Source organism: Nothobranchius furzeri, chromosome 1 (assembly GCF_043380555.1).
Source record: "Nothobranchius furzeri strain GRZ-AD chromosome 1, NfurGRZ-RIMD1, whole genome shotgun sequence".
NCBI classification, from domain to species: Eukaryota; Metazoa; Chordata; class Actinopteri; order Cyprinodontiformes; family Nothobranchiidae; genus Nothobranchius; species Nothobranchius furzeri.
Genome location: NC_091741.1, coordinates 88,017,783 through 88,029,608, shown reverse-complemented (window position 1 = coordinate 88,029,608; position 11,826 = coordinate 88,017,783). Strand labels below are relative to the sequence as shown.

General features: G+C 41.7%; 1 protein-coding gene across 1 annotated transcript; it reads right to left on the bottom strand.

Moving 5' to 3' along the window:
* Positions 1–953: 953 nt before the first annotated feature.
* kcnk4a (potassium channel, subfamily K, member 4a) lies at positions 954–8,885 on the bottom strand. Its single transcript, XM_015947256.3, has 6 exons — positions 5,731–8,885; positions 5,066–5,183; positions 4,806–4,966; positions 3,532–3,718; positions 3,024–3,160; positions 954–2,941 (listed from the first exon to the last, which is right to left on the bottom strand). Exons 1-6 carry the CDS (start codon positions 5,917–5,919, stop codon positions 1,907–1,909), a joined length of 1,827 nt encoding a protein of 608 aa, XP_015802742.3. The 5' UTR covers positions 5,920–8,885; the 3' UTR covers positions 954–1,906.
* Between the last annotated feature and the right edge of the window lie 2,941 nt (positions 8,886–11,826).

Here is an 11,826-nt window from a genome sequence, read left to right as displayed (position 1 = left end):
TGTGTGTGTGTGTGTGTGTGTATTTGTTAGCAGCTCCGCCCTCTCGGTCTGCCAGGCAACAGCATTTATTGCATTTTTCAAACATGAAGTGGGAGTGGAGTTAGAATCTGGTAGGGGTTGACTTGCTCTTTAATAAAGCTATGTCCAATGTCACATGACTTTTAAAATTTGAATAACATTTTTATGTTAAAGTATGTTGATAAAGTTGTGTTTGAAAAGTTATTAAATGTTGCTAAGCAAGTTGCCATGGTAACACAGAACACAAATTCTAGTTAATACAAGACTCCTGAGACCAAGCAGGGTTGTATCATATGTGTGGCTGCTTATTTCCTTTTAGGTAGGGTGACCATACGTCCTCTTTCCCCCGGACATGTCCATTTTTCACTCTGTCCGGGGCGTCCAGGGTGGGGGGAGGGGGTGGGGTTCCCTATATTGATCAAAAATGTCCGGATTTTCATCCAGGAGCAGGGATCGAATTATGGGGGCTAGATATCTTTCAGGGAGAGATCCAGTTTCTGCCTATATTACAATATTTATGGACTCTCAGCGTAGCGGGATTCTGTTGAGCGGAGAGGACATAGAGCACTGATCATTTGTCCGCCCCATGCGTCCACAGCACGATACATTCTCAAGGTGGTGCAACAAAACATTATTAACACATGATCGTTCATATCTGTTTATATCCTCTGGTACTCTGTCTTTTAATCGTTCCTGACGTGCTCCGCTCATCGTGTGCTGCGGTGATTTCACCTCACTGACGCAGCATCGAAAGCGCACTCCGCTTTGCGGTCAGGAGATCCCTTTGATCTGCTTAGTTCAAAAGTAACTGATGAGGTGAAAAAGTAAGAAGCCAGGCAGCAGCTTTTCTGGAGAATTTAGAGGAGATGCAGGAAGATGAGAGACAGACAGGACAGGACAACAGTCAAATCAAAACAAGAAAACAAAGCAAAGCGTTTGAAAGTAAAATGTAGGTAGATTTATCTCCACTGCACATTTTATAAAACCATAAGTGATACAAAATGACTCATCATAATACATGTGACAGCCCCATCTAGTGACAACTTTTGTTTCTGCACATACCTGTATTTATCATCCATTTATCGTTATCGAGGTTAAATCCTCAATATATTGTGATATTGATTTTAGGCCATATCGCCCAGCCCTAGTGTGACATCATCGGTAGGCACAGATCTTCCGTCCTCTTTTTTAGAAATGGAAATATGGTCACCCTATTTCAGGCTGAAGACGATCGAAAACTCTCAGCCAATCAGAAAGCAGCAAAGGAGGGGGCAGTTCCTGCCTTCTGACAGTTGTTAAAATGTCAGCTATGCTGCTAGTTTTAAGTGTAGAGAGCTCAGAAAGATTAGAAACAGCAGTATGTTATACGCTCATTATTAGGCTTTTCATATTCATTTAAAAGAGACTATTCGTTACAATGAGCTAATCAGAGAGCAGCACTGTTTTCCCGTGTTTTTCCCTGTTGTTGGAGGCCTGCAGCTGTACTCCTGTTAATGAGCGAATCCTTTAAATCTGTCCTTCAGAAATGAAATTGGAGCTGTCAAACTTATCATCACCATTTGAAAAGCACTGCACCAATTCAAAAAATTAAAAAAGTGTGAGCAACAGAAGGCCTTGGCGGTCATCTGTATAAAGTCTTGTGTGCCTACCATGAATGTTCTAGAAGATATGAGGAGAACATTTCAGCTGTCTGTCGGCCACAGGAGCCTTCTTTATAAGGGGGTTAAATTGAGGAAAGCTGGCACAGTCCTCCTTCTGAGGGTCATAGCACCAAAACCATAATACAGAAAAACCAAAGACATTACGTTGAAGCTGACAAAGTAATCTACTGAATTGGAGAAAACAGTGCTGCAGGCGGGACTTCAGCCCCAGGTTGTGATTCTGTTTGTCAGAGAGCCAGGTCAATTTGGATCTCGGGAGGAGAAAAGTCTGGAGGTGGCGTTGGGGGATTGGATGGTGGCTGCATGCTGGGCCTCCTCACCTGCAGGGGGCTCCAGTTGTGTGGCTGCTCTCTCCTCATGCTCCTCCTCTTGGTTTTTCGAGGGCGACTCCTCTTCTCTTCGCTCGCTGTCGACTGGGCGAGCTCGCTCAGCGTGTCTGAAGACTCGTCAATGTATGCTAAGTTCTCCCCAAAGAAATCCAACAACTGGCAGTCTGGTGAGGGGGTGATGGGGTCGGGAGGGGAAGGAGGACACACCAGTTGCAGTTCAGTGGGAGGAGGGGTGGAGCGAGACTGAAAACTTTCAACAGGTGACTCATTGTGGCAACTGTTTGCTCTGAGTTCCAAATTCTCTGCTGAAATCTGTTTGCGTGTCTCTTGGTCAGTGTTGACTTGTGTGACCCTCATGTCTGCATCGTCCTCTCTGCTGATAGGCTGGAGGACTGGGAGCACAGAGAATGACAGAGAAACAGAGGATCCCTCTGACCTAGAGTCAAACTGAGACTCAGATCCAAAGGGGGACCCCTCGTACATGGCTGCAGCTGTGGAGTCCAGCTGTGAGGTGGATCGTGCAACGGGGAGGGAGAAGGAGCGAGCCAGCAGCTGGTGAAAAGACCTTCCCTGCCCCTGCACACCCACACCAGGGTCTGCTCTGTTTCCTACCGCCACTCTCATGACCGCTCCCCCTCCGGCTGCTCTCACCCGTGGCCTAGACTTTGCCTCCGCAGCCCTCTGTAGAGAAGAGCGAGCATCCAGCCTGCTCATGGAGCTGGAGAGGCCAGCCCAGCGGTTTGGCAGGTGTCCATTTTCAGATCCTCCCCAGTATCCCAGAGTGCCCTGGGCTCCCCGGCGTATGCGACGACGCTCACTGCGTTTCCAACGCCGGCGCTGAAGGAGGAACGGGTCGTTGAATTCCAGAGGGTTTGGGATGCGGAAGTCCATGTTCTGGGTCCAGTCTGTGGCGTGCACCCTCAACTCCTCCATCTGAGAGGAAAACAATCAGTGATGAGAGTCTGGATTTACTGCAGCTCCTCCTCTCCTGGCCTGTCTAAAAAAAACCTCTCACCTCAGCGCGGGTTTTCTTGGACAGAATCTTCAGCCAGTTACCAATCATGGTGAGGATAGAGGCAAAGTAGGCGAGCCCAAATACAATCCACAACAACACCAGAGGCTTAAAGAAGGTACCATCTTCATAACCTCCCCCTGGACAAAGAGATGCTGAACTTCAGAAGGTTTTAATCCCAAGCGATGCCCCCAAAAGACAAGGAGATGCTAATCTCTAACATATAACATTTTTTTGTAATTACATTTTTCCTAATGTTTTATCACCAGGTGTAGGTGGTATTAATGAATCTTATGTTTATTATGAACTGAGGTCAAGGGGACATAAAGACACTGAATTTCCCAAGAGAAATAGAGTACATCTGAAAAAGAGACGGGACAGAATTTGTATTATTTGTGTGTGTGTGTGTGTGTGTGTGTGTGTGTTTGTGTGCGTGTGTGTGTGTGTGTGTGTGTGTTTGCATGCGTGCGTGCATGCGTGTGTGTGGGTTTGTGAGAGAGAGATTAAAAACCTGGCACATAGTCTCCAAATCCAACAGTGGTGAGGGTGATGACCACAAAGTACAGCGACTCCAGAAACGTCCATTTCTCCACTCTCTGAAACACAACTGTTGGCACGGCGAGGAAGATCAAACAGCCAATCAGGATGGAGAGAACTGCCGAGATCACACGCACAGTGTTGGGCTTGATCTTACGTTTCTACAAGAGAGATCCGACAAACGCTGCTCCAGAATTAATCACTTTCAAAGGACCGACATTTCAAGCAGAAATGCAAAGAATAAAAATAATTCTTTACAAACTGATATAATTTCTACGGTAAAAGAAATGTTTGTCAAAATATAGAACAGCAGATCATTTCTCAACAATGCTATAAGTCCATTTATAGTAGTTGGTATTATGGAGTGTAGCAGGGATCAGTTCCCCAGCGTCTGAGAACCGTGCAAATTAATATTTGAGCTCAATTTACAATCACAAGATTTTATGTGATAAAAGAGCTTCTTCATAGTATTTCATAAACTGGTATGTGAATCAAACATTCTCTCCCCCAGTTACCATTACACTGATCCCCCATCCTAATGTGATATCTGCATTTAAAAACAATAAAAGAGAAGTTCTGACTGGATTGAAGAGCTAATGGCTAGTCACAGTTAATCCAGCATGAAAATTGATAAACTCTAAAAACATTGATCAAAAATCTATTTGTTGAAGTTCAACAATTTTCAGGCAATTTTTACAACTGGCAACATGTTCAAATTTCAAAACCCTTTCACAAAAAAGGTGCTGAGGAAAGGAATTGTGATATAATGGTCAAATAAGCTCCATGAACCTTGTGTTTTCTTTAAGCCAATAAAAACTATTGGTAACAACAGTGATGGTAGAACTGTTGTTTTGTGTGGCATTCTGGGACTGACAGGAAATCTGATTGTGGAAAAAGGAAATAATCATGAATAGTAAAGTTTCTTGGCCAGGATACAAACATTGAACAAACAACTGGTCTGTTTACCTCCAGAAGTGAGGTTGTAAGAATGAACTTTATTCATCGAGTACAACAGAAACTTGGCCTTGGCCTTTTAGTATGAGCTGAGATTCAGTTTGGTATAAATCAATCTGAGATCTGTTTCCTGCACAGGCCAGTGGGCGTAAATGTGGGGAGGGGGTGGGGCATGAGGCAGTTCAGATACATTCATGATTTCTACCCCTAACCATAACCAGTGTTTTTCTAGTCCTAACCTTAACCTAAACTAAAAGTTAGTTCACACCGTACCACGGAACAAAGTGTTCTCACCAAGAACAGGGTCTCAATCTTGCCCACAGCTTTCCGTAGCATCGTGCCCATGTGGTCCCCCACTCCGGCAAGCAGGATGCCAAACATTGGGATGCCAACCAGGGCATAGCACATGCAGAACAACTGGCCAAACCACGTCCGAGGTGACAGGTTCCCAAAGCCTGTTTAAAGCCACAAAAGTCTGATAAATTGACATGCACGCGCATAATGAGGTTTAACTTTAACTTAGCTAGATATGCAACTGTTTCTGTTGAGCTTACCTATGGTGGTAATGATGGAACCACAGAAGAAGAAGGCAGAGCCCATGTCCCAGCGGCTGGTCAGGTTGGCAGACAGGTTGCTAACGTCCAGACCTGCCTCAGCAGCAGACACCAGCTCCTGCATGGTTGGGGTGCAGTAAACTATCCTTATGCACAAATTTGTTCTGAAACTTTATTTAGTTTCATTATTTCTTACTTCTAGTGTAGATAAATTATTTAAAAAACGTGAAAAACAAGGAGAGTGACTTTTAGTATTTGTTTAAAACAAAGAATTCAAACCTAAAGATCAACAGTCTGAGCTACTGAAGGTCTCTGAAGGTGGTATGTAACATTGATTCATAGTCAGCTCATAGGTGTTTAATTCTTTCTCAGACTGAGAAGAACCAAGGAACATTTTAAATCCTCCACCTTTTAAGATAAAGCTCCAAAACCTATCACGGGTGAAACTAGAAACCAAATGGCTCAGAAATCCTTCATTCAACCTGCAGTTGGCATAAAATAAATAATGTAAGCGACGGAATATATTTTCATGGTTTTATTATGTGCTTGATGCTTTTTTAAATAAGAACATGATGAAAAAGAGCGATAAGCTGCAGCAGTGCGTCATCTCACTCTGAGTGAGGACCGAATCAGTACAAACTTTAGCTTAGCGGGTCAGAGGATACCTTCACAAGTTCATGGAATTCCACTTCTGAGACACAGGAGTTATTCACAAGGAAGTGCTGTTTGGCTTGTAGCAGGTTTTTGTGTGTAACATTCTCGTTGGGGGTCTCCAGGGTGACGAAAACAAGCGCCCCCATCCCCAGGTACAGCATGACCCCAGTGAGCAGGGTCGTGAGGGTGGTGCATTGCATGTTCTCCCAGCTGACACCCCCACTCCTCCAGGGTTAAAGGTCCAGTTGGGGTCTCAGTCAGGACACAACCAGAGATAAGACATTCTGTCAGAGAAGTATTATATACATTAATAGGTCTGAATGTACTGGATGGAACTGGGACATAATCAGGACTGCTCCATCAAGAAAATAGGTTTTTACCACGAGGCTTGTCTGTTTTCAAGTTTAAACTTTTAAGGATCAAATGTGACTAAGGGAAATTTTCTGATTTAAAGGGGGCCAAGAATGCAGTTTAACACTGGTTTGAATCTCTAAGAAGCATAAGAAATTTTCTTTTGGCTTTCATCTGTCCCAGGAGCCCACACAGGACATAGGGAGCCTAAGTCACTTCCGCATCATGGGTCCCCGGAAGAACGAATAAATGAATGCAAGTCAACGGGGCTAAAAACGCTATTTTCTAATTCTGCTTGTTTTGTGCCATGGATTTCACAAATGATGCCCGTGAATTTTAAAGACACATTTTGATACCAAGAACGTGCTTATTTGCGAACGGGGGGAACGATATTTTAGGTTTTCTGTGAAAATAAGTCCAGAACTACAAATGCGCATCACGAAAGTGACGTCATCAAACCAGACACCGAGAAAACTGAGGGAAAAGGGCTGTAAGTTCAGCAAACTTCCCACAGGAGGAAAGAACCACCATACATCTGGTCATTTGGTAAGTAGCAGCTACATTGGGGAGAGGAGATTATGTGGTGATGTCACATATGCAACGTGCTGATTTCTAGTTTGTAGTCATGCCAATTACAAACTTTTACAAGCTAATAAATTTTAAAGTACGCGACTGACGTGGTCGAAACACCCATCATTACTTTTCATTTATATTGCAGTACAACTTATGTGTGATCCAGGGTGTAAGGCACAGCATATTTGAAAATAGCGTTTTTTAGTCACGTTTACTTACATTCATTTTTTCGTTCTTCTGGGGACCAACGATGCGGAAGTGACTTAGGCTCCCTATTTTACAACCCTGCGGTTTGCCCCTCCCAATTGGCCAGGACATGAATATGCTAATGAGCGGCTTGCTGATTGGTTGGTTTAAACCAGAAGGCTTCAGACACTGGACACTGCAGACTGGAGGAGGAAGGGCTCCACATTGTGAAGTTTTAATAAGAGGTTTCTCAGAAAAGAAGTTTTTCTCTGGCCTTTTAAAACTTTCTAATTTACATAAAAAGTAGGTCACACTTAGACGTTTTGGCATGCTACTTCTGCCCATCCAAGCTGTCTTTATTCACAAACAACAAGAAAGTGTTGGTTTAGATTCTTTGTCCCCTTTAAAGAGGACATTTTATTACTTTTTTTTTCTTAAGTTATATGGTCAATACAAAACATGTTGATTAAGGTATTTGCACAAAATCTCCCTCATATGATTTCAGTCGTTTCTGTATATTCTAGAATGAGCCGTTTCATGACTCTGCAACAGAGCAAGCCGTCCCCCTGCTAGAGTCCACCCACACTTCCTTTTAAAAAGTGCCCAAAATGGAGAGATTGCCTGGCAGACCGCTGCTCAAATATTTGCTATCTGAAAAATAAGCCGCTAGCAAATGTGCGTGCGTGCACACACACTCACACAGTAGCAGGAGGCGTGGCCGAGACTCGGCTCTGGTGTAGTGCAGAGCAACCATGACAGAAACACTGACTAATGCAGATAATATCAGCTTAGTCAATTGCCGACGGTTGATGTGGCTGATTCAAATTCAAATATGGAGCAGACTTTTTACCTGAAGAGGGCACTACACTCATGGTTTTAGGCAGAAACTGTATATTTTAACTAAGATACACTAAAATACAAAAAATAATGACTATACATCTACATCACACTAGAGACTAATTTATACAGTGTTTATCAGAATAAACAGTTGATCAAGAGGGGAACTTGCTCTTTAAGAAAACAAGCTGAGCTGGTGCTTTGCATCCATCTCCCACTCAGGTTGCTATAAGCTGAGAAGCTCCAGTATCCATGAGGGGCTCATGTAGAGCCACTGCTCTCCTCCAGGTGAGGGGTGGTCCTATGCTAATTTGTCTGTTTGTGACATCACAAATGGGGACTTTTTGAAAAGACACATTTCAGGTACATATTTTCTAAAACCCAACATTGACAGAGAATGAATGCAGGCTTGGAGTGTTAATAGACACAGCAGAGACCCACACGGCAGCACAAAAAATGCAAAACAGGAGTTTGGTTTACTTCATACTGACTATTTAGTAAAAAAAGCTGTTTTGGCATGAAAAATGGGTGACTCAATCCTCTTTGATGTTAGAAGAATACATTAAATTTACAGCCTGGATCAGAAAAATCAAGTGAGGAACTTCAAACGTCACGCAACCTTTGGCAAAATTTTTTCCATGTTTGTGTTTTATTTAGCATGAATCCTGAATGAAGAGAAAAGTGCATACTTCCCACTTCGCAAAGGCCCAAGGGACCAAGGACAAAAAGGTTTTTATAATGAACTGAACACAGAACAATAATATCTTTGTTTGAGAATGAACTTAGCACTTCAGAACAGATGTCAGAGAAAGTTCATTAAAACATGGCAAACACACAGTGCATTGTACTTTTATCTCTTTAAGAGATATTGTATCATCAGTGTAAGTGTTAAATTCACTGTCATTTGTTTTGATTTTCAAGGCCTTTTTGTGCAGTAGTGAACTTTAATGGAAAGCCACTGTAACAAGGACTTAGCTAACAGGAAACCACAAAGCAGACTATTATATAATGTGGTTTCATGTAAATAATCATGAGGTATTTCCAGGACTGATGGATTTCAAACAGCTCAAGTTTCAAAATTCTCTCAAATGTCCCTTTAAACCAGCAGGCAAACACATATTTAGTCCAGACAGCATTAGGACTTAGGCCTGACTTAGCCCAAACCAGGGAAGAAAAAAAAAACCACATAAAACCATGAATTATAAAATTACAAACTTTTACTCACCGATTTTAGCTCATCCCATGTTTTATATCCTTTCTTCATTCTTAATATCATTGCTTGTTTCTTGTTCCCTTCAAGCTCAGAAATGAGGGATTATGGGTCCATTTTCTTCCCTTTCAAGCCATTTAAACACTTTCAGGAAAAAATATGTATAAATTAAAATACAAATCTGAAATAATACAGTATAATGATTCATCTACAACATGGGTTTGCTTTAATTGCTTATGTTTTATTTAAAAATGCATTGATGGAGTGACAGGAACCAGACCCCCCAGGCCAGTGGTCTCACATGTGATTAGGCTCTGCCCAACCTCCAGACACATCACATTAAAAAACATGTTTAGCTCTTATCTTCCATTGCTTTCTTTGAACTGTGTTTACCTTTGTGAGCAGCTCAGACTAACAGGACTGGGATTTAGGAGCTTCTTGCTGTGGGTCAGCCATTTCTGGTCAGCACCTCCTGGACTCTGACAGTGTTCTGATGTTTCCCAGAGTCTGGTCCAACTGTTAGCATTCTGCACTAATGGATTCTGGCTTTGTTTTGTGGGGAGTGTTTTGTTCTCTGCTATTGGCTTCGGCACTGACAGATGTTATTAGTTATCACAGTCCACACTGGACAATTTTGCTAAGATATCAAGCGAAGGGGAACTTCGAGGGAGGAGAGATGACAGAGTGAGATCTAATCTGAAATTAAACAGCAAGGAAGGTGGGGCAATAAATCACTAGTTGGGCTGTTTGGAGAGACGGATCGAGCCGGGACAAAATCTAAACGAGCTTCTCTTGGGTTTACATTTACAACAGGTGTTTAAGACAAGCGTTACCACACTGGCTAAAAGCCAGATAACCGCCACGTTCAGTTTGTTCTCTGTTACGACATTTCTACAAACCCTAAAACTGGCTTGGTTTTTTACCTACAAGTTTCACTACATATGACAGTAAGGAATTTTTTTTACTAAAGTTACTTAGTGTCTTACTAAGCATTAATAAACAACAGGTACCTTTATTAACATTCCTTGGTGCATTATTAAGCATTGATAAACAAAGGATTCCTTATTAGCGTTACCATTGTTACCTTTTAAGTGTCCTTAAAGTTAGGACAAAGGGCCAGGAGGGTGTCCACCTAGTACTGCATTACATAATATGGTTAAGCAGTTGTTGATACTTTGTTTAATAGTTTAATAATGCCTAATAATACACTAAGTAACATTAATAAAGGGATCCTAATTGTAAAGTGTTACACATTTTTCATGAGGTTATTTTGAATTCATAACATGCAAACAAACAGGATTCTTAACACCACTGCTAGTTTTAAACACAAGTTAATTTGATCAGGTGTGTCACATCCTACAAAAAAGGTAGTTATTTTTTTCTGAACAGTAATGTCTGCAATTTTTTTTACTGAATCACTGAATGTGTTATCATTCTTTACAAAGCAGTGCTCTTACTCTGCCTTCTTACTGGTTTCATCTATCCCTTATAGATGTTTTATAGCGGTAGAGCAGTTTAAGTATCAAACAAAGATCACCTGAGTAGCAGGTAAAAAGGTTCTCCAAAGCAAATGAACTCAATGAGCAAAGCTAGTTGAACTCTAAATCTAACGACTCTGTAATGGGATATTTGTGATCATAAACGGGTCTTTCACATCACCATAATGGAGTTCTGATCCACTTGCTATGTTTTAATTCAATTAAAAAAAATGTAATTGCAGTTTTTAAAAATATTTTCTTGCACAAATAGGCCTGTAAAAATAAGCATGCATTTGAAGAAAAAATCATTTCAATCAGTTATAATGAGGTATGGAACACTCGCTTAATCAATACATTTACAGTGGTCTCTAGTAGAAATGAATGGCTTGTAAGTCGTACACTGGGAAATTAAAGTTCCTTTGCACCAGTTTCAGGAACTAGAAGTGAACTACATCACATCTGAGCTTCAGACGGCAGGCTTTGGAGTCTTAGCTCCTGATAATTGGACATCTCATCTCTGATTGGCTAACAGCAATGTGACTCTACCACTGTCGCCATTAGCTCTGCAACACTGATGTTTTATCTCCACAAATAACACAAGCCTGGAGGAGTTCTGCGGTGTAGTGGAGTTGCTAATGCCAACGGTTAGCTTCTACTAGCCGAGACGTTCTCTGCTGTTTCCTGGACGCCAAACCAAGAACAGCTTATCGTGAATCAAGTGACAAAGATCTGTCAGGCTATTCAAATCCTAGAGTTCCCCTATCTATTTTCTCTCAGAAGCTAATGCAGGAGATAGGTGAAGACTATCTTCATGTTCAGCCTGTATGAAACCTTAGAGTGACCGATAATAATCAGAAATAATAATTTAAAATGGGTTTTCAGTGTTCCACACCTTTAACACAACAGAAACGTCTTTAAGGCACCAGGAATTGAATAAGGCTGCAGAGTTATCGTTATCCAATAGCCGTACTGTTTTTACTGTAAACCACTAAACAAGAGCTCTGTTTGTGATCACGACTGACTGTCAGAGCTACAAGAAACGGGCGCTTTGTGGACAAACCTCCAGAGATCAATGGGGCCTGCCGTGGGAGAGGATGTAGCATCTAAAGAAATTAGAGCCATGAGGTTTGAAACGAGCTCTTTCAGATGCATTTGTGCTCCGAAGTGTTTACCAGAGAGCCAACGCTGACGTCAGAAGCAGATCACAGGCTGCAACTCTGAATGTTTGTTTAGAATGCCGGGACATTAAGACAGGCTTGTTGTTGACACAGAAGTTGCATAAAAAGATAAACTTCCTAATATTCTACTTTTTAGGCATGAAAGCAAAAACAATATTTCAAATTTAAGTTGTAGCAGCTCATCGCAAGTCTTAGCAAAATCTTTTGATGAACTTTGCTTCTCCTTTCTATTTTTAAAAGGAACTGAGATTATATCTCCTTATTAAAGCTGCATGACAGTTCATTACTATACAT

Bases quoted from the DNA above. Each gene is read 5' to 3' on its own strand.
- kcnk4a (XM_015947256.3), bottom strand. From the start codon at position 5,919: ATGCAATGCACCACCCTCACGACCCTGCTCACTGGGGTCATGCTGTAC. The intron at 4,967-5,065 runs GTAAGCTCAACA...GGCTTTAAACAG, and splicing joins TTCCATCATTACCACCATAG to GCTTTGGGAACCTGTCACCT. The intron at 3,719-4,805 runs GTGAGAACACTT...TCTCTCTTGTAG, and splicing joins AGATTGAGACCCTGTTCTTG to AAACGTAAGATCAAGCCCAA.